The following is a 21,620-nucleotide window of genomic DNA, read 5'->3' on the forward strand; positions in this document are numbered from 1 at the left end:
TTGAATTATCACTTAGGGAGCGAGGGCAGGAGCAGATGGATTGTTCTCAGTGTCCTCATCAGTCAATGAACCTGTATACAGCCACTGGTGGAGGACACCGCAGCAGTTTGCTAACACAAGTTTGTTTTTTTCTTGACTTTGTGCATTGAAAAGCCACAAATTATTTCAAAACTCTTCAGATGTCCCAAAAACCATCAGAAAACAAAATCATCTGAAGAATAAATGAACAAAACCGCATCATTAAAAGAGAAGAAATTTATTTATGTGTCAGAACACATATGCAGTACAATCATTATTTTTGGATTTCATAAATCAATACTGTATGTACAAAGTGCAAAGACCGATATGAAACTACAATGTTTAAAAAGAGATAACTCATTCAATGAAATTTCAAAAGATGAAAGAACTTTGCAGGAAGTTTTAAAACCAACTTCAACATCCATCCGACACACAACACTCTATTCTCAGCAAGAATTTAAAAAGATTTTTTTTCTCTGGGTTTGTTGTTTGAAAAGTGTAAAAGAGTGATTTTCTGTCTGAGTTTCCTCATTGTGAATGAGGGCACTCAGCATTTGTCTAACTGTTTGTGTGAGAAATGGGCATTACTCGAGCTAAAAACTAACGGCCTGCTCCACATGTTGCCTGTGGAAGCCTTCCAGCGCAGCTGCTTTACTCGTTCTCAAACTTGCTGTACGGGTGGTCCGAGTCGCTCATCAGACCTGCACAGACGAAAGAGGAAGGAAGAGAAAGAAAAGATGAAAAGAAAACAGAAGTTGATTGTGGATCAGAGAACTTGATGCTGTGTCTTTGCTCTACTTTCTCCATGGATCTCTGAGGAAGTGAAAGTACGTGGGGCTGTCTGTCAGAATGAAATCATTTCCTGGCCTCACTCCTGTCGATTTGAAAACATTTTCTCCCTACATGTTAACCTTCACACGAATCCGGGAAAGTGGCCATTACTGCGGCGGCATCTCACCTGAAAAATCCACCATAGATACTCTAACAGAGTTGAAAATCATTTGGTCAGCATGACTAAAAGTGTTAAATTCATCCACTTTAATCTTGTCCTCAGCCTGCCCGATCTTCAGCTTTTTCCATCTTTCTCTATATAAATGAATAACTTTTTACACTCCCCAAAGATCGAAAGAGGCAGTGAAGGGGTCCTTTAACAATACACTTCAAAGACATTTAGGATTTCAAACAAAACAAAATTCAAAGTCCTCTATTTCATTCATTAATGTCAACTCATGGATAAGTGTGTATCCTCGCTGTGGCTTTATATTGTTTCTGTTCGTGGCACATGATGATTAAAGAGTTAACTGTAACCAAGGCAAACCAGAAATCCTGCTGACAAAACAACAGCTGGGCTGAAGGACTGCCAAAGGCAGCTGAGGGAATTTAGGGATTTCTAAACTGAAACACTGGACATTAGAAACAGAAATCGCATTCAAAGCAAACCTTAAAGGTACAGTTCACCCCAAAATCAATATGCAGATCATTTTTTCTGTGGTCCTACCTGATGCAAACTAATACTGCCATTATTATTAGTCACACATCCAGTATTATTATACACATATGATTGTTATTGCCACGTACATAAACTACAATATTTGCATGTAATATACGTGCAACCACAAATTACATGTATTAACATTTATATTTATTACTATTATTGTCGTTGTGCATCTCTATCTCTCTCACTACCTCTCTCTCTCTTATATGCATAATTTTGTCATACACTGTAATTTTATTGGTTTTTTTTACAGCATCTCTTGCACGTGTGTCCGTCCTGGAAGAGGGTTCCCTCTCGTCCTTAACTTTCTACTGTTTTTTCTCCTCCTGTTAAAATGTTTTATAGGCTGAGTTTTTCCTTAGCCACTGTGAGGGTCAAAGACAGAGGGATGTCATATGCTAGTAATTTTATTTCTAAAGACAGTTATCATGAACCACGATTTGTGATAATGGGTTTTATGAACAAAATTGAATTGAAATGAAAAATTGAATTTGGTGTGAGTTGCAGAGTGTTGGAGATATCGGCTGTAGAGATTTCTGCCTTCTCTCTAATATAATGAAATTAAATGGCACTGGGTTTGTGGTGCTCAAAGCGCCAAGAAAGTACATTTGAAAAACTCAACAGCAACAATCATGATCCGGTAACAAAGATAATTCAGAGAGCTTGTTGTGAGCAGAGTTCCATAATCTTGGAGAGAACATAGACATCTCTATGGCCAATATCTCCAACACTCGGCAACTCAAACCAAAATTATCTGTACTGATATATAGCACTAGAAGTAAGAGGAAAAATACGTATTTTTGATTTTGGGCTGAACTGTAGACTTAAGCCCATGAGATGTTACCATGGACAGTTTAAACTAACTTCTTGTTGTTGTCAAATTAGGAATAGTTCAACATTTTGGAAAATACACAATAATTTTGTTCCAAGAATGAGATAAGAGGAGTGATCTCATACACTGAAAACAGAGGAAATAGCAAGAAATAGATCCAAAATGTAATCCCCCTAAAACTACTTGTCATTTGTATATCTCAGCTTTTATACACATTAAACAAACATGATGTAATTTGTTAATCAGTGAGCTTTAGAGTTGCTGTTTATATTCATACTCCCTTGCTGCCACAATTTAGACTGATAGTGACATAAAACTTGTCATTTTGATGAATACCCTCCTGGCTCTCCCTCAAGGAATCCTCGGCCACTTTCGATGATCCTCAACCTCAACTGAGAGCCAGTGCTAAAACACTACTACTTAGTGTTTAGTCTCAGAGAGGATGCAGCACAGCTCCCTTGATTGTGTTTAACAGGAGAGCGCAGAATGAGTGTGAAAGGAGCGCAGCCTCCTCTGCAATCCCTGTGGAAGTAAACTAATGAGAGCAGGAGTCCTGAGGAACGGACCATCATCCATCACTCTGTCATGTTGCCCAGACACTAAAACCACACAACCTGACATCTTACTTCCAAGATGCTGCCAGGGGAGTCGCTGCTCACACACACACTCAATCAGAAGTCAATCAGTGGGAAGTAATTCCTCACTTAGAGGTGAAATTTCTCCCTCATTAACAGCAGAGAATGAATGATTCCCTCTTCATCAAAGCTCCATCGGAGGGCGTGTTTTTAGAACATCATTTCTACCAGTCTTATTTCTGTCTTAAGTTATGCAGCTTTCCTATTAGAGACAATAACAGTCACCAAGTTAACTGCTAAGATCTGTGAACACAACCACATATAAGAAGTCCAAACAAACGAGCAGAGCAGGCAGGTGATTATCAAGTCAGGGTTTCCCACATTTATTTGTGACGACCCACGAGGATTTAAAATATCTGCCGCCAAATAGTGATTTTATATTTTGGGTGCGCTATTGGAATTTATATACCAGTAGATAAATACTGGTTATTTATTGCACCACACTCTTGGAGCCTAGAGCAAACCCTGGGCACAGCCACAGCAGCACCCTGCTTTCACAGATCTGCGAAAAACGTCTGAATTTAGAGAGGAGACACCAAGAAAAAAACATGGGACACACACACACAAGATAAAAAAAACAAAAAACAACAAAAAAAGTTTGCTTACTAACTGTTAGCATCAAACAGCTAATGGTAACTTTTATTAGCGGGTTTACTGACAGAGTCGAGCCATTTCAGTGTGACCAGGTAGATAGGGAGAGCGGCTTTGGAGATGGTTCTTTAGCACTGTGTCTGACTGCGAAAAAAATGTTAGCCAATGTTATAAATATAAATATAAAATCTTAAATTTGTCGGAGCTGGTTTACTGTTTCTAAACTTCTGTTTTAGAATTTTGTAAGGTGTTGGGTTTAAAAATTAGAGCCCCTTGTTATGAGCATCATTATAAGCCCACCCCCAATGTTCCAAGTTCTTCAAAATAACTTGATGAGTGACAATTAATCAAGACTTAGAAATAGGAAACCAAGAAATAATTGAAATGAACCTTTAGAATGTGCTCTTAAATGGTGTGGTGGCTGCCACCTTGTTAGACAGGAAGAATAAATAATTGTGCAGTTTTCCTGATACCAAAGAGTGTTTGTTCGAAGACAACCCTTTGTCTGTTGACCTGTAACATCCTGCTCACAGTCATTTGACACCAGTGTATGATAAATTATGCTTAAATTGATTTAAGCGGACAGGACTCGGAGTAACCTATACGTGACCCGAATTGCCTTGCTTGAGGACAGAAGGCATACACTGCTGAATAATGCATTGCTGGCACAGAGTATGGAAATGAAAGTCAATGACAATGTCCTGGAAAATCTGAAACCAATTCAACATGCATCTGAGACAAGCTGACACTAACAGAACAGAGAGGCACTGTGTCCGCCTCACTGATCAACTCAAGGACAGCAAGTTTATACATCACAGGGAGAGACAGGTACAGAGCCGGTCAAACTATTATTAAAGAGGTGCAGGCGAGTAAATATGCTAATATAGACTGAGATTCATACATACCGTACTTCTTGCGGATCTGATCATGCCTTGCCTTTCTCTCCACGTTCCTGTAAAAAAAAAAAAACAAAAAAAACAAACAAAGATACATCAAAGTTAGTGCTGAGTTTCAGTTCTGGTCTATTTGGCGTTCACGCCGACTTTTCATGAATGAAATGGTTTCAACATATGAAGAACATGTCATTTATTCATTTGGCAATTTTGGTGATGTCATCCAACATCATCAGCATCATCATGTGAGGGTGACCTTTGACCAATTGGATAGAAAATGTCATCACTTAATTTGTATCGAATTAGACATTTTTTGAAAGGTTGGTATACTTATATTTGAATTACTGAGTAATGGCAAAAAATATGGTATGTGAGGTCACGGTGACCTTTGCCTTTGACCTTCAGCCACCAAACTGTAATCACTTCTATCTTGTGTTCAAATAGAAGTTTGTGCCAAATTTGACAAAACTCCCCCAAGACCTTCTTGAGATATTGTATTCAAAATAATAGAGATAGAAGCAAGGTCACAGTGACCATGGCTTTTGACCACCAAATTCTATTTCATTCATTGTTAAGTCCAAGTGGTCATTTTGTCAAATTTGAAGATATTCCCTTGAGGTGTTTTTTAAATATCATGTTCAGCCAAGCTTTACAGCCAAGAAGTGCATTTAACATGCAGCGCCACTGTCACCATATCACAGAACTCTGTAATAGCTCAGACACAGCTAACAGGAGACCAGATTCTAATGAAACTTGGGAAAATTGAAAATGCATTTCAAGATTATATTGACAGGCGCAGGAAAAGTGTTCCGATTGCAGGTGAATACGGTTGTTCTAATAACTTGTCATACACACTGCAGCCTGCAATAACAAGATATTTCATGCATATATAAAGGTATGCTTACACTACCAACTAACCATATGAGACTTTGTGTCAATTTTAATAGGACAAATTTAAATAAAACCTGGATAAAACCATTGCATTTTTCCTTAACACCTTGATATTGATGAAGTTATGATATTTAGAAAACACCTGTTCTTGCTTTTCAAGATATACACAATAACATTTAGATAATCTTAATAACTGTGAACATGATGATAAACATACAGTATATACATTGACTGTTGATTATACTAAGCAAGAACTTTCCCACCATTTTTGTACTGCAACAGTTATAGGCCTAATATTTATGAAAATGAATTCAAGATATTTTAAGAGCTTTTATGGACCTGCAGACACCTTTTAAGGACAGACAATATGAGGATAAAAATGCCAATGGAAAGGCCTTTGCATACCAATTCCATATTTTTTATATGCGTTTATAAAATCTCTCATCTAATAAAATGTGTTGTGTAACGTGTGTAATTTGGTAGTCGTGTAACTGACATATTGTGAAGTTGTATTTATTTTTAAATGTGACAATTTTGGATTAAAAATATGGACTTAAGTGTACAAAATTAAACATTTTAAACAACTTAAAAAAGTGTTTTTACATCCCTATCAGCCAACCAAGTACAAAAAACGCATATCTGTATTTCCTTTGGAGAATGGCATTTAAACACTAGCATGTTGCCGACTCTATTTCATTCAGATCTGACTCACTGCAGACTCTGATGCTACATTCAGCTGGCAGGGAAACACAAACCAAGCAACAGGCCTGCTGTCAGCCCCTAACTCAGTCTTTCTGAGGAGTAACAAAAGCCCCGGGAGGAGGTTTTGTGCTCCGAACCTCCAGGAGTGTCACTTCACTTCATCTGTGCACAAAGAGCTGGTGTAAATCAGTCAGAGTTTTATTGCCAGGTAGTGATCTGTGAGAAATCAGGGTGGCTGAGCTCAGCCTGCCATCTGTCCCCCCACCCTGCCGCCGCCTTGTATGCAACGAATTGACTGACATGTTTGCACTCCCTCCACATAAATATGGCTGCATTCAACAAGTGGAAGTGAAAAAAAAGGGGGGGCGGTTAAGCAAAGGATGGGATCTGTTCCAGAAATCATCTATGGAAAAGCTGAGCTTGATCTGAAAGTGAAAGTGTTGAAGGTTCTGCTCTTTGTCTGAATATATTCAAACATCTTGCTTTTTCTTGTCACTAGATACTCAGTGATAAGCGTCCATGTGGCCATGTGTGCCGGCTATCTATGAAGCAAATTAAACATGGATGTCACTGGTTGCCGGAGGCATTGCGGGGGCGTGCAACTGATCTGGGTGATAAAAGTGGGGTGGAATTAGATTTGAATGAATGAAACTATAAATACACAAGAGCGCCCTGATGCTGAGGCCGTTATTCAGACAGAAAAGTGACATGTCAAGTAGAAGACGGACAGATTTTTTCTGAGCAAAGAAAACAAATACAGGTGATGCTCATTAAAATCAATCAATCAAAGTCAAACACTTCAGTCAGGAAACTGCACCTTTGGTTTTCTCAAATTTTGGCAGCTTAGGCCAAATTTAACATGTAACAACAACAATTTTACATTTACACAGAGTAAGTTAAGGAACAGGCTTGAAAAGAAACTAAAAAATCATGTTCTGGATACTGTAATTTCTTTAAAATTTGAAATTGTATTTGTCACTCGTTTCCACAGCGTTACTAGTTGATGATGATTCAATTGATTCATCTATTGCGTCCTTTTTCGATTTTCAAGGTGGGCATGGAAGGGGGTGTGGGAACTAAGTAAGAAAATTTACTTTTTCACTTTCTCTTTCACCCTTTTAAACCTGGAAATTTTGTCTCAATTTCTTTCAAAAACATGGGAACAAGGCAATAAGCAATTTAAGAAGAAATGACCCACAAATTACCAAGAAATTAGTAAGGAGTACAAGAAAATTAACTAAAAATTTGCTTAAAAAACAAACTAAAACAAAAAAGACAGGACATTTTGAAGAAAAAAAGGAGATGAAAGGTGCTTAAAATCATCAATCAATAATCTAGTAAAATAATTTGAAATATTTTATTATGATAATTACAAGTATATTTCAATGGACATTTTCCCCCAGCTTTGAAATAAAATAATTCTAAATTGACTAATTTCTTGCAATTTGCAGGACATTTCTTACCAAGTTGCCTGTTGCCTTTTACCAATTTGCTCAGGGTTCAAAGGTTTAAATACTTGTGAAAGGTGTATGAATGCAGCACAAGAAAAGTGATGTCGATCCAGGTTTCAGAGGGTTAAAGGAGGAAAAACTAAAAGAGAATTGATAAAGGTTGCATAGGTAACTGTAGATCACTGAGGTTAACGTTGGCTGTGGCTCAGGAGGCAGAGCGGGTCGCCTACTAATTGAAAGATTGGCGTTTGGATCCCTGGCTACTCCGGCCTGCGTATCGAGGTTCTCTCAGGAGAGATACTGAATCCCGAATAGAGTGTGAGTGCGTGTGAATGTCTAACCACAGCAGTAGGTGGTCTACTATTTGTACGGTCGCCTCGGCCACCAGTGTGTGAATGGATGAATGTGACTCAGGCTGAAGGGTGCTTTGAGTGGTTGGAAGTAAAGGTCTACAACCCAACCAGAGCCCTACAGAACCCAAAGCCAGACCTCGAACCCTTTTCCACTATTTTTTAACTAAGTTATTAGTATGGATGTGGTCTAAGATGCCCTAACAGCAAGCTCAAAGAGCTGTCAATGAATACATTTTCATGATTTGTGTTTCAGCTCGGGCTGATCAATATGAAGATCTTACATCGTATCATATATGAAACTATATATTGTCTCAGAAATTGTATATCATTATATCATGATAAGGAATAAATTGCGTTTTTTTCCTGATTTTACAGGTTGCATTTCAGTAAGGTGATGTATTTTTCTCAAGTATTATTACTCAAGTAATGTGCTTTTCTCAATTATTGTCACACAGTTCACAGTAATTATGTCTACATTACTAATGATTACTGATCAAAAATTGTTTGTAGGGAAGAAATAGGGTAGATGTACCAATAGTAATTCCTACAATACTGTCACATCAAAGAGGATATTTGGTTTAAAAAATGTAATGATTGATTCTGTCTCTCAGTTGGAGCATTAATGAAGTGTTTATGAGGTGATTTAAAAATACAGCGAAATGTATTATGTATCGAGAGATATAAAAATATGGCAGTATAATTTTCTGCCCATATCGCCCAACCCTAGTTTTAACAGGCTTTTAAGTACTGTAAATACAGTTTAAAAAGAGCAAAGAGCAAACCACTGCCAAACATACCAAACAAAACATGTTATTTTTTATGGCAATGTTATCTTCTAAAGCAGCAATATCACTCAGCATTCAGCGAAGCTGAACAGGTCAATCCGTCGTAGGGACTGTTAATACAGATTCCTGCAGACTGCACTGCAGCTCGGGCTCAGATGACGATGGAGGTTCAGTGCTGTGAGCCGGCTCTCTGGAGGCCAGGCAGCAGTGTCTAGAGGCACTAGTATTTCCCATGATGGGTCCGATCTATTCTGAATGTCCTGTTCACAACATGAACTTCCATCTATGTAGGTCACTGCACTAACTCTGACTTCGGAGATTTGATTATGCTCTCTGCAGGAAACCCTGGCTGTGGCACGTGAGAGAGAAGCTCAGAGAGGTTGGATAATTCAACTCACAGGCTCTCTCTCTCCAACACACACATACACACACACACACACAAAGAAATCCAGGGCTCTGATGTTCCCAGCACTGCAAGTGATGATGATAAACCACAGTTACTGACTATCTTTCTGCACGACTGCCCCGCTTACCGACACATCGCAAGCCATCCTCGGAGGATGATTGCAGCAGGAGCACGGGCACTAAACAGAAAGAGGAGGCTGAAACATTTATGGGGTGCAGGAGGAGGAAGGCTTCCGGTGACTTCTGTATGATTCACTGACTAACACACTGTTTCTCTACAGTGAATGGCACTCAACAGGATGTAGCCCACTCTATTTATGACCACATTACCCAAGAGCAGCTGCTCAGCCTTGACAATCCAATTGGTGTTTTGGGATGCGAGCAGAGGAACTCTGAGCCCCTCCTCTGGGACGTGGACTTGCTGGGGCTACTAACACACACACACACACACACCAGTTGCTTGAATCCTAAACACACAAGGGGCCCTTTTGTTGGGGACTGAACTATTCTGTTGCCCTTATCAGCCCTGCTGGGGTATCATAAGGCAAAAACACCTGACGTGTTGAAAGAACAGGATTAAATCTTCAAGTCGTTTTCTTCAACTTATCTTTTTTTAGTCATTCAGTCTGATATAATGATACAGCTAGTTTGATTTATATTATACTTCAATTAAATGCACAAATGTGTATTGGCATTTGATATAAAATGTCATTCCATCATGATATCCTGTTAGACTTTTTTTTTCTTTAATTTTGCCATAATTATCTCACAAATTCCAGAATTATGGTCAAAAATATGTTTTGTTTTCTAATCAGTTCATTTTTGAGTCCAAGTGGAAGTTTGACTCAGCCGAACATGCTGTGGACTGACAAATCACAGCTTTAACGAATTCAGTCTGAACACTGAGGGTCCAGAGAAAAACAGACCGACTCGATATTTCAAGCTCAGCTGCTCCGCTGTGGTTCAATAATGACCGAGGGTCACTGATGCTTATCTGGACTGGAAAACAAATTCTAAATCAAAGTTCCAATAGTATTTTCCTTCCATTCAACACTGTGGGAGCATCAACTACATGGAAGTTTGAATCATTTAATTCCTCAAACCTTTGGGGTCCAAACTGTTTTAACCCTTTGAAATGTGGACGTTCACAAGTTGCTTGACCCTTTTCTTTGGAGAACATGACCAAAAAAGGAAATGACCAACTTGGCAAGAAATTTCCCACAAATTGTAGGGAATTTTAGCAAAACATTGTATTTTAGAATTAATAGAAAGTGATCCAAACAATTGGGTAAAATGTCCTTAAAACTGTATATATTATTATTTTTATATTTGAAATTATGGATTTGTATATATTGTGTATATATTTATTTATTTTTATATTCATTTATTTATTTTTTTTATTTTATTTTATTATTGAGTTACAGAAAATCATATATATCTTTTGTTCTTGTCTGTTTTTTTTCTTTAACTCTAATGTTTTGGTGCTTATTTTAAGGTAATTTCCTTAGGTCATTTTCTGGGGGATGAAGCTGCTCTGTAGTCTGGTGGTACAGCAGCAGATACTATTTTACATTGTGCAAACAGTCACAGTCATACCTCCCGGCCCAACATTTCCATCCTGTAGTTTCCATTTAAACCAGAGGGGAGCGACGTAGCATTAGTGATGACATTCAAACAAAAAAAATCACCAAGAGCACTATTGGTTTCACTTAAAAAATTTTCAAATGTAGAGCAGCATGCTGCCGTTTGAAGCCGCTATTTAAATAAACACAGTTACAATTCATAACTGACAGCTTAAACTGGTTTTTCCTTGAGCCTGGAGTGAACTTCTTACCGTTCCTCAGCGCGCTGTTTGATCTCCTCTCTCCTCCTGGCATATCTCTCCTCATCTCTGTCAGGCCTTAAGACAGAAGCAGGCAGGAACAAAGAATCCGAATTACACAACCAAAGAACAACAAAAAATCATCCAGGTGGAACAAATTACATACATCTACTAACTGCAACATTTGCTTGAGGGATTTTCTTTTCACAAAGCTCAGCAACTTGGAAGTTAAAGTGATTCAAATCCTCCGGAGCATGATTTATATGATTCATGATTTGTCTCTGCGGCTTGAGATACAAAAGGAAATTGATGTTCAAAAGTAAAGTGAGAACTTCTGCTACAGAAACACTGTGTGTCACCTTTGATAATGGAATTACCTCATTTAATGCAAGCTGAGCAATCAGGAGGTGAGAAAATAAAAATGCTTTGAGGAAATGTAACCACAGGGTCAATTTAAATGGACACTCTGTGTGCGTGTGTGTGTGTGTGTATGTGTGTGTGTGTGTGTGTGTGTGTGTGTGTGTGTGTGTGTGTGTGTGTGTGTGTGTGTGTTTCAGGCTGGCTCTCCATCCTGTTCTCTCCTGTCAGATGATAAGACATGAACGGGACTTGTACACCCACAGGACTGTCAGTGTGTGACAGGCTAGCCCGCACACTGATTGACTGACATGACTTTTTCATTTCACTGCGGCACAATGACAGCACCACACACACTGCTGTCTTGTAAAGGAAGCTCAAATGATGAAGCTACAAGAGCAACAATGCACAGTGATGTAGCGCTGATTCATGGGTGCTCAACTGGAGAGGTTCACAGCACCGAACATTGGTTCTCTACAGAGCAATTAACAACTCATTTCATGTGAGCACAGAGGAACAGGATTCTGCTTCACAAACATGACTGACACCTTTATTTTAATTTCAATTTGATCGCTTTGTCTAAGGTCGCCTTTTCAGCAAGTTAATTATTTGTGTATTTATTGTGCATGCAGTGGTGCAGGAATGAAACCTAAAACCCAGAGATGATTCAGCATTTTTGCACTCCGGGTGCCTTTGTCTTGAAGACAATGGCTTTTAGGTTAGAAGGCTTAAATAAGAGACATTCGCGTTTTAATGTGGCTAAATAAGACTACAAAACTTGATTGTGCTGAACACGGTTTTACATGCGTGATGGTAAACAAACACAGTGTATTGAAGCATATTAAAGCTACGTTACGTTGACAGCTACAGAGAATACATTTGCCATCACGTTACATTACATGGAAGGTTGTCCACAGAGGGTCACTGTAAAAATTTCACTTGCTCTGTTATCACCGCATTTCACAATAAAGGAAGTTTAATGTTATATAAATGACTTACAAACTGCATGTCCTTGACTTCAAATTTTTGTGGAAAAAAGTGAAATAAGTAAGAAATTCAAGTATCACGACAACACTACTATAATACATCCTATTTATATCAGGCTTAACATGTTCAGTTTTCTTGACACAATGTCAAAGAGACTCCACCGTACAGCCGTGAGGTCTTAGTCAGTGTTGGAGCTGCATTGTTCTGCCTGGTTTTTGGTCTCAGTATAGCTAGCATACCCTACAGGTGTTCTCACTCTAAGTGCTTTGTTGTAACTGAAATGCCTTTCTGATCCTTTTTCTACCCAAATAATTATATGTTTCAGTTGCACTAAAATGCCACAGGCTTGTCTTTTAACCTTGAAACGGGGTTCTCTGTGCATCATCCAACAGCATGCGGCAAAATCAGGCGCCTCTCAGCTCAAGGACAGAGAGGTGAAGAAAGGACTGGAGCACACTGATCGATTTACAGCCTCTCATGGTGCAAACAAACTAATGCTGTAACACCACTGTGTCTTCATCAGAGTCATTTAAGCTGTCACTTAACCTTACCCTGATCGACGTCTCTTGCAGCAACAGCAGCAGCAGCAGCACGCAACGATGCTGATGATGATGGTTCCACCCACGACAGCCAGGGTGATGATCAGGGCCTCAAAGTTCACTGAATCACACAAGCAGACAAATCATAAACATTCATACCCTTTATACTGTAACAGGATGTATTCTGAGGTCATAAATGAAACCTGAAAGTCTTTCCTCTGTATGACAGTATTAACTTCTTTGACAATGGCGCCACCTGCTGCCACTGTAGTAATGAAACTACACGCTCCACTCACAAGAATTTGTGTCAACGCCAAGTCAGAGATAAAAAACCTGAACGAGCAGCAGTAATTAGGCAACCACAAGGAGACAAAGACTGCAAATTAGAAAACCCCTTGAAATCTGGATGGACATCACTTTTTTATGCTGCATTCAGACGCCTTTTAACCTTTGAACCCACAGCATATCGGCACAATTTCTTTCAAAAACATGAGAAAAAAGGCACAAAAAACCTTGATAAGGAATGACCAACAAATTGAAAAAAAGAAATAAAAATTAGAAAAACATTTTTAAAATAGGTTCTGCAAACTAGACTTTTTAGACGTTTAGACTGTTTTGTTTTTTAGAGGGAAAAATATACTTTATTATACTCCACTTTATACACTGGTGAAAGAAGTGTTCAGGTTCTTAAGTAAAAATAGCCGTACAAAATTAACAGTGAAAGCATTCAGCATTTTACTGAAGTAAATGTAGTTGATTTTATAATCTGCTATCCACAATAACGCTCACGCAACTTTGAGTGAGACATGATGGAAAATGCATTCTGTTTTTCCAGTAAAGCCGTGTTTTTGGTGTGGAATACCTTAACTTCCCCAATCTACGTATGAAATTCTCCAAACTCAACATGTCTGGAATACACATCTACAAAAATGAACGTACAATGTCAATAATAATAATAATAATCATCTATGTTACATGGATGCCTTAAGGGGATGTGGACTCAAAATTAAATTTTCCAAAGTCAAATAGTCAGACATTTTGGCAGATGTCTAAGACTATATTTGGAAATTGGAAATTTGGAAGTACAAATTACCAGAAGCAACCCATTGAAAAAAGTTAAATTATATATATATATATATATATATATATATGTATGTATGTATTTTTTTGGCAACTCTAGCCTGGTTTAATCACTGTGTCCATGGAAACAAGATGTACGCAGTCATAAAGGTATGGTTTCTTCACGCAGGAAGGATAGTCTGTTTACTTTTCTGATAACTATATTTGGTTATTTCTGATGCTATGTGTTTATATGCAACCCAAAGATATTGCATTTTTTAAACTAATATAGTTGTCCAGAGAGGCACTTGACACAGAGCAGTTTTGCAGACTCTCTCTGACACAGTAGTAAACATCATGGCTAACTCTTCCAAATGCCATGAAAAACACTCTGCTTCTGCAAACAATTTATTCTTTAGAAATTCAAAATTTTATATTTCAGAAAACAGAATAGGGGCGATAGTCAGCAGCCACAAATTTTTATACTCCTTTCTTTATTCCACACTTACCCAGACCTTGAAACTACTGACATCAAATCCCATACTTTTCTATATCACGTAAGAACCCTGTTCATCTTTTTCAGTTTGACAGGTTTTTAAAACAGGTTATCTGGTCTATGCTACTGAAGACCGGAGGCCGCTGGGTATGTACTCTTTTTCTGCCAATAAATGTGTATCACACTGTGAGTCTGTAAAGGTAATTCCACAGACAGAAGAAACAACTAAAACAGGAATGATACAGAACGACCTGGTTACATTTTCTTCATTCTGTTTCTTCTGTCAGATAATTCTATTATAAAAACAGCCAGACATGTCACCTAAGTTAAGATTAATGTAACAAGAAGTGAAATGTTAAAAGAAATAGACAGCAGATGACCGTGGGAAGAAAAGAACTGATCGTCCTTAAACTTTTTGAAGGGGAAATAGCGTGATTTCTGCAAAGGATCGTAAATTTACTGCGGTGTGATGAAGTCAGCTTTTCACTGTAAAAGCAAATGTTTGATCAGTGTATGATAAATACTGCATGAGACCTGGAGAGCCTACATGTCATTTTTAACATGTCTTTATTTTTCCTTTTTTTCTAATTTCATACGCATGTAATGTGGAATTCTGTGTAAGATTTATTGTGAGCTTGAGTATCTGATACTAGGGGTGGTGAAAAAATACAATACAGCATATTAAATTGCAATATTTTGCATGGCAATATTATATCAATATACAGTAGCCAACTGCTGATTTTTTAAAAATTATTTTAATTCTGAATATTGCAAAAACGATTTCAACGTTTGGTATCCTACGAGTAAAATAAAATAAATTGCTTTTTTTTACACTGGATACATGTTGCTGCAATAAAGAGGACTGAAGTGAGAACAGACTGAAAAATGAAGGGTCGACAAATTATCAGCCTGGCCAATCATCAGGGCTGATATTTGGCATTTTGCCAATTATCTGTATAGGCGTTTTATTTTAATGATTGCCAATAAAATTAGTTAATTAAGAAGTGTCAGCACGAGAGAAACTTTTACTTTGAAAACTTCGGTGAACCATTTTTATTTTTTTTTTATTTTTATTCATTTCTTATTTAAATTTTTACTTGACTTCATAAAAAAAAGTTGAGAACTTGCTGTATATTATGTTAAAAGTTTCAGTTTTGATTAAACATTTGCTAAAGGCAATTAAACAAAGTCTTGTGTTGGAGTTTGTTATATTCCCAATTCTAAATATTGAGAGAAAGATTTTCATTTTTATTGTAAATGCATATCAGATATCAGTTCCAAATATCGGTTACTGGTCTCATTTACTACTAATAACCAGTAGCTGTCCTGAAAAAGCAATATTGGTTGACCCGTAACAAAACATTTATTTTATTAGATTCAACCATATTTTAACACTTTTCCTTATTTTGAATATGAAAAATAACGTAATAAAATAAAATGAATAATATGATAAAGGTAATAAAATCACAATTTATGTTAGCACATTGCAAAACATTTAAAACTGCTATAATATTGTATTGTGACCTTGCTATTGTGATAACTTCATATCAGTGATTCCAACCTCCTATCTGATACCATTCATCATTCTGACGTTGGCACCAATTAAATATTTAGTTTGTTTAGCAAAATCTTCTTTAACAGTCAGTAACACTGTTGTTGCATGACAGCATCAGTGTTTGTTGCAAGCCACAAATTAACCCTTAACTTTTAATCATGCAGTCATTTTATAGATGAAATAGATATTGAAACTAATAACTGAGCAGACATTTTCAAATAAACATATGATCATTATGTCTCATTAAGGCAACGTCTGTCTCTGATTGGCCAAATGCTTTGCCAGCATGTCTGTTTTGTATAATTTACTTCCATATTTACAGTTTTTTCCTCTACATGCACACACCATCTGCTTCATTATTTGATTGATTTAAAAGGACTACTCTGTATCTGCACTGTATTTATTTATGTGCCTTGAATATGATGTAGTTCACTTTTGTTTATTTATTTGGTAATATGACCTGAATGATTTGCAGCCAAAAAAAATACTTTTGTTGGCTATGAAAATTGGGGATCTCCCCATGCACAACTGATTTGACTTTCTGTAGTTGCTAAAAATGTTTTGGTGAGCACAGAGAGAGCAAAACACTTCTACAAAGCTGTTGCCGCAGATCACAAGAGAGGAAGAAGGTAGAGCGCTGCAGGAATGAGACGTAAGATCATGTGACACTGAAGCAATAAGAAGTGAAACTAACAGAGACTGACTGCTCTCACACAGCCAGGTATCTCTACAAATTGTTCCCCTCAGCTGTAAAACACTCCAGTGTTTGTTTAGGAGAAGCTCCTGCAGCTATTTGCCTCTGAAACTCTGACGTATATCATAGAGCTTGATCATTTTAACCCTTTGAAACCAGAGGAAATTGGTTTGATTCCTTTCAAAAACACGGGGAGCAATTAAAAAATCCATCACAAGAAAATTACCTGAATAATAATAAAAAAAAGTAAAATAAAAAAATAATAATAAAAAAAAAAAAATGTCCTATTTAAAAAAAAAGCGTTGGGGAAAAAATATTTATTTTAGATATATATATAATTATAGCTTTGTGGATACTGTTTTCCTATTTTTTTGATAATTTTCTAATAACCCTCCCCACTTTTTTAAAACTACTTTTTAGGTAATTTTCTGATCACCTTTTACTAATTTCTTGCAATTATTACAAGGAAATGTTGAGCTGTCAAAGGGTAAAGACTTCTACCTGCACATGGCAACAAAGATACTTCTGTTTTTTTGTTGTTTTTCTGTATTGTAATTGTCTATGTTTGTCATTTGTTTAAATGACAGTCCATCTTTGGAGTTTTGGACCACTACCTCAAGTTCTTATCAGTGCCCCTGACATACACTGTCTTCATTTCCGTGAAATTCAAAACTATGATTACTCAAATGAGTCATCACTTCAATATTTTGTTTCCTTTTCCAGTAAATATTATAAAGTCTTTATAGTGTTTACTTTTCAGTGATAAACCGCTCTTTACAACGCCAGCTATAAAGGCATAAAGGTAGTCATCAACACTGTAAAAAGACTGATCAACTCACGCCAGCACACTCCCCATCGGGCCTCGGACAACTTGCACACTGACGATGGAGGCAGCAGCCAGCTCACTGGGTATTCTGTGCAGTTGTTGTTGGTGAAACACCACAGACACTGTGAAGACAAAACACAGACATCAACACTCTGCGTGTGATGGTTCTGTTAAGATCTAAATCCGGGTAATCCAAAGTTCTTTTTAATGAGCGCCACATTAGATAATGTGAAAATACCTATGGGCCCGCTGCTTCTCCCATTATATGGGTTATTTTAAAAAATATTATGCAAATGAAAAAATTGCCATGCGCTCAGAGGTTTTTCAAACATAAGTAAACTGGCAGGAACAGACAGATGTGAGGCAACAGCAGGAACACAGGTCTTTCACTGGTTTCTTGTCTCTCTTACTTATTCAGTCTCTTGCTCTCAAACTCGGTGCAGATGTATGTGGATCGATGTTTCAGCTGCTTTGGAGGAGATTAACAATAATTTGTGACGGCGCATGATTGCACCTGGCCGGTTACAGAGCTGAAATTAGCGCATTCGCCCGGGTGTTGTGTTCCCAACAATGCCGATCAGAACCGGAGGCAATAAAAATCCCGATCATGAGCATACCCATTGCATTAAAAAGCCAGATGTTAGCGGGTGTTAGTGGTTTTGCTTTGTTTTGTTTTTTGTATGGGACAGTGGGACTGAGGCTTTATCAACAGTATTGAAAAAAATGCAATCTGATGGAGAATCTCCCCTACTCATGCACATGTCATCACCCCTCAGGTTTCAGTTAGGTAGTTTAAAAGTGTTTGTTCAACCAAAAAAACCTGTTTCATTACTTTATATTAGACGCTAATTGTAACTGATAATAACAGCAATAATAGTAATTGTGTACTACCATATACAGTGATACCTTGAAATCGTGATATTTGCGGAAAAAGTTAGCTCATTCCATTGCAACTCTATGTTAAGATGTAAAAAAACAGAAGAAAAAATCTAATAAGCAGTATTTCCATGGAAAAATAAAACTCAACTCAAAAAAGTCTCACAGACTTGAGAGGCCCACCTTGAAACACTTTGATCAAAGATTTGGTGCTAGCACATAAACCAGTATTAAAAGTTGACATTTAGTTGCAGGAGTTAACCCTTTGAAACCTGGAGCACCATCACTTGTCCTGTGCTGCTTCAGATGCTTTTACCAAGTATTTTAACCTTTGAAACCAAAGCAAATCGGTGTGATTTCAAAACAAATGTTAAGAAATGCTTTACAAATTGCATAAAATTGGTAGATTTACAAATTGTTTTTAATAAGCAAGGGAACATGTCAAGCGGAAGTACTTTTACATAACAACTCGGTTCTAATTTTGTTACAAAATTAGTATTATTTTAAGGCCTTTTCAAAGTCATTCCTTGTTGTTGTTTTTTGTTTGTTTGTTTTTATTAATTTTTAGGTAATTTGGGGTAATTATCTCTATTGTTATTCATCGCCTTTTTCACATGTTTTCCAAGGCGATCAAGCCAATCGGCACAGGTTTCAAAGGGTTAATTCCCCCTTGAGGTCACTACATTGACAGGGCCCTGGCTGAACAGCGGATCGGCTCTTTAGTCGTGTTTCTGGAGGTTAAGGAGGCCGCTGAATGTGCAGACAAACACGGGACCATAAAATTACGATTTATAACAGCATTTTGAAATGTTGGTGCAAAGGTCTTATCTTTCAAAACTGCTCCCAAATTCCCCCTGACAACCTTACCTTGGGATTAGGAGCACAAGTGTCGCAGTTTTTGTAGGCCGAACAGGCTGAAGAAAAGTAAAAAAAAAAAAAACATGAACTATATGAGCGTTTCCTTTTAGAGATGACAGTCATGATACCGGTGCTAGCAGGTCAACAGCAGCAGCACATTCAACAGTGACGTATTTAAAAAATATAACACGATTCACTTACTCTAATGTACAAATCCACAATAGACTAACATTTAAGTACTACAACGTATTACCAGGCGAAAAGTTACCTTTGTCAACCCTAAAAACGACCCACTACTTTTTAAAACCTCATTTCAACTTACGTGTTGGTGGTGGAGTTGTTGTTTGGCACTCCCCCAGGCTAACAAAGCTAACGCACAGCACGACGGCACAAAAAAACGCCAGCGTTTGTCTCTGGCTTGTAAAAGAAGGCATCGTTAAAACCACGGAACAGCTGGCAACTTGAACTGCGTCTAAAAATACTGAATATCTGCTCGTCTACAGTGGACGACAGGCTCTCCTGTACTCCGCGGTTCCCGATAAACACTGTTGTTTATGCCCTGGATCTCTGTTCTCACTTCCTGGTTATGTGGAGTTCACTCGTTTCGATACCCGTGGCAGCCCGGGCGGGTGGAGTTATGCTTTAAAAGGAAGATTCACACCATAGACTGTACTACATTAAGACACATATATGTATTAATGTGATTATTTCTAATTGATTTAATTGATAATTTAATATAATTGAATTATTAAATGATTTAAAATGTATTTTTTGTTGATATTTATATCAACACATCATTATAAGAGTATATATATATATATATATATATATATATATATATATATATATATATATATATATATATCCTTTAATTTGTGGTTTTATTGCTTTAAATGTTTCTGTTGTTTTTGGTCTATTTCTTTGTATTATTTCATATTGACCATTTTACATCTTACATTATTTCTCCTCTGGCTTTAATTTTATCCTCACTCTATCCTAGTTTCTTTTCACTTGTGTGTTCAATAGGACTGTTTTAAATGTGCTATATAAATAAAGTTTTATTATTATTTTATTTATTTATTTAGCTATACCACTACAATATGTACACCATTCAAAAGTATTAAAACCTTTGAACCCTTAGCAAATTTGTGCGATTTCTTTCAAAAACATGGAAAAAAGGCAATGAGCAACTTGGCTAGGAATTTTCAATATTCTCACTAGAACTGCGGTTTTTTTTTTTTGTTGTTATTTTTTTCTGGCTGGCACATCAGGTGGCACATCAGGTGCCATCCACATCCACTTTCCACACTGTAACGACATGATCAGTGTTATTCTCTTCATCTGACCTCTGTTGTTTATAAATGTGGAAGACTATAATCTTATGTCTTAAAGTTCTTGTAGAAGTCCATTAAACTAAACCTGGGATTTGGTAAAAATAGAGCACATCTGCTCCCCCAAAAGTATTTATAATGTATTATTTTGTTTTTGCTTAAGCTGTTGAAAATATTTGACAACTTTTAAAGAAAGTATGACAAAGTAATTCATGGGGACAAAAACACTGCTGCATAACAGGAATGATGCAACTACTTGTAAAATGCCATAGGTTGCATGGGAAACCAATGATGAACTAAAAAACTTAACCTTGTTTGCCATATTGTAGGTAGGATTTGGGATTTGTCTGAAGTAAAAATAAAGTGCAGGGAATTCAGATTTTCTTGCAATATACACTGTGTATTTTTCTTCCCTTACTTTTACAAGTCTGCATTTATTGGGACATTTTCACAGTTTTATTGCACAATTTTACATCATGAACTTTGCCATGGCTTGTTTTTGATGAATTTATCAGATGGCATGATGCCTTTTTAATAAGAAAATGAAAAACACTCTTGGTTCTGAATCTTTTGGTCAAACTGCCCACATGTTAGCTGATTAAATGTGAGAAGCTACAGTTATTTAGCTGCAACCACTGAGAATAAATTGGGTTTTAGAGACAACAGATGTGATCCTTTTAGAGCGAAAGTGTGGTCTGTTTCCCTGCCACAGGCTGCCGAAAGCAAGGAGAAGTTATCACTGGTGTACCATTTTTTATCTGCTATGGCGTCATGCAACAAAATGACTCAATGGAATTTTAATGAAGACTGAATTATAAAGCTCCAGGCACTTTGTGTGATCAGTAGGTGGCAGTGTAATAACACACAAGATCTGACTCAGTATCAGCAGGGACGACCCAGAGGGTGACAATCCACATGATGACTGACCTGACAGTCTGCTGATTAGCTGTTTGTTCTCTGTAGGTTAATATAAATGATGAATGCACGTGTTTTACATATACTAGGGTAATACTGTAAAAATCACTTCCAGCATGATTCAGAGTTGGAAAAGGTAATGTTCTACTTTTCTTTGTTTTTCATCTTCAATGTGTTGCCAAAAAATCAGATAATACATGGAAAGGAAGAAAAGAAAGTGAAGGAAAAAGATCGGTGGTTTAATTCTCAACTCC

General features: G+C 37.2%; 1 protein-coding gene across 1 annotated transcript; it reads right to left on the bottom strand.

Annotated features, from left to right (window-relative positions):
* Positions 1–240: 240 nt before the first annotated feature.
* On the bottom strand, positions 241–19,714 carry LOC121965265 (pituitary tumor-transforming gene 1 protein-interacting protein). Its single transcript, XM_088084960.1, has 7 exons — positions 19,443–19,714; positions 19,130–19,176; positions 17,400–17,508; positions 12,769–12,877; positions 10,886–10,951; positions 4,477–4,523; positions 241–719 (listed from the first exon to the last, which is right to left on the bottom strand). The coding sequence occupies exons 1-7, from the start codon at positions 19,552–19,554 to the stop codon at positions 670–672; spliced, it is 540 nt and encodes a 179-aa protein (XP_087941086.1). The 5' UTR covers positions 19,555–19,714; the 3' UTR covers positions 241–669.
* Positions 19,715–21,620: the final 1,906 nt, after the last annotated feature.

The sequence above is a fragment of the Plectropomus leopardus genome, chromosome 11 (genome assembly GCF_026936395.1).
Source record: "Plectropomus leopardus strain MGB_pleo_1.0 chromosome 11, ASM2693639v1, whole genome shotgun sequence".
Lineage (NCBI taxonomy): Eukaryota > Metazoa > Chordata > Actinopteri > Perciformes > Serranidae > Plectropomus > Plectropomus leopardus.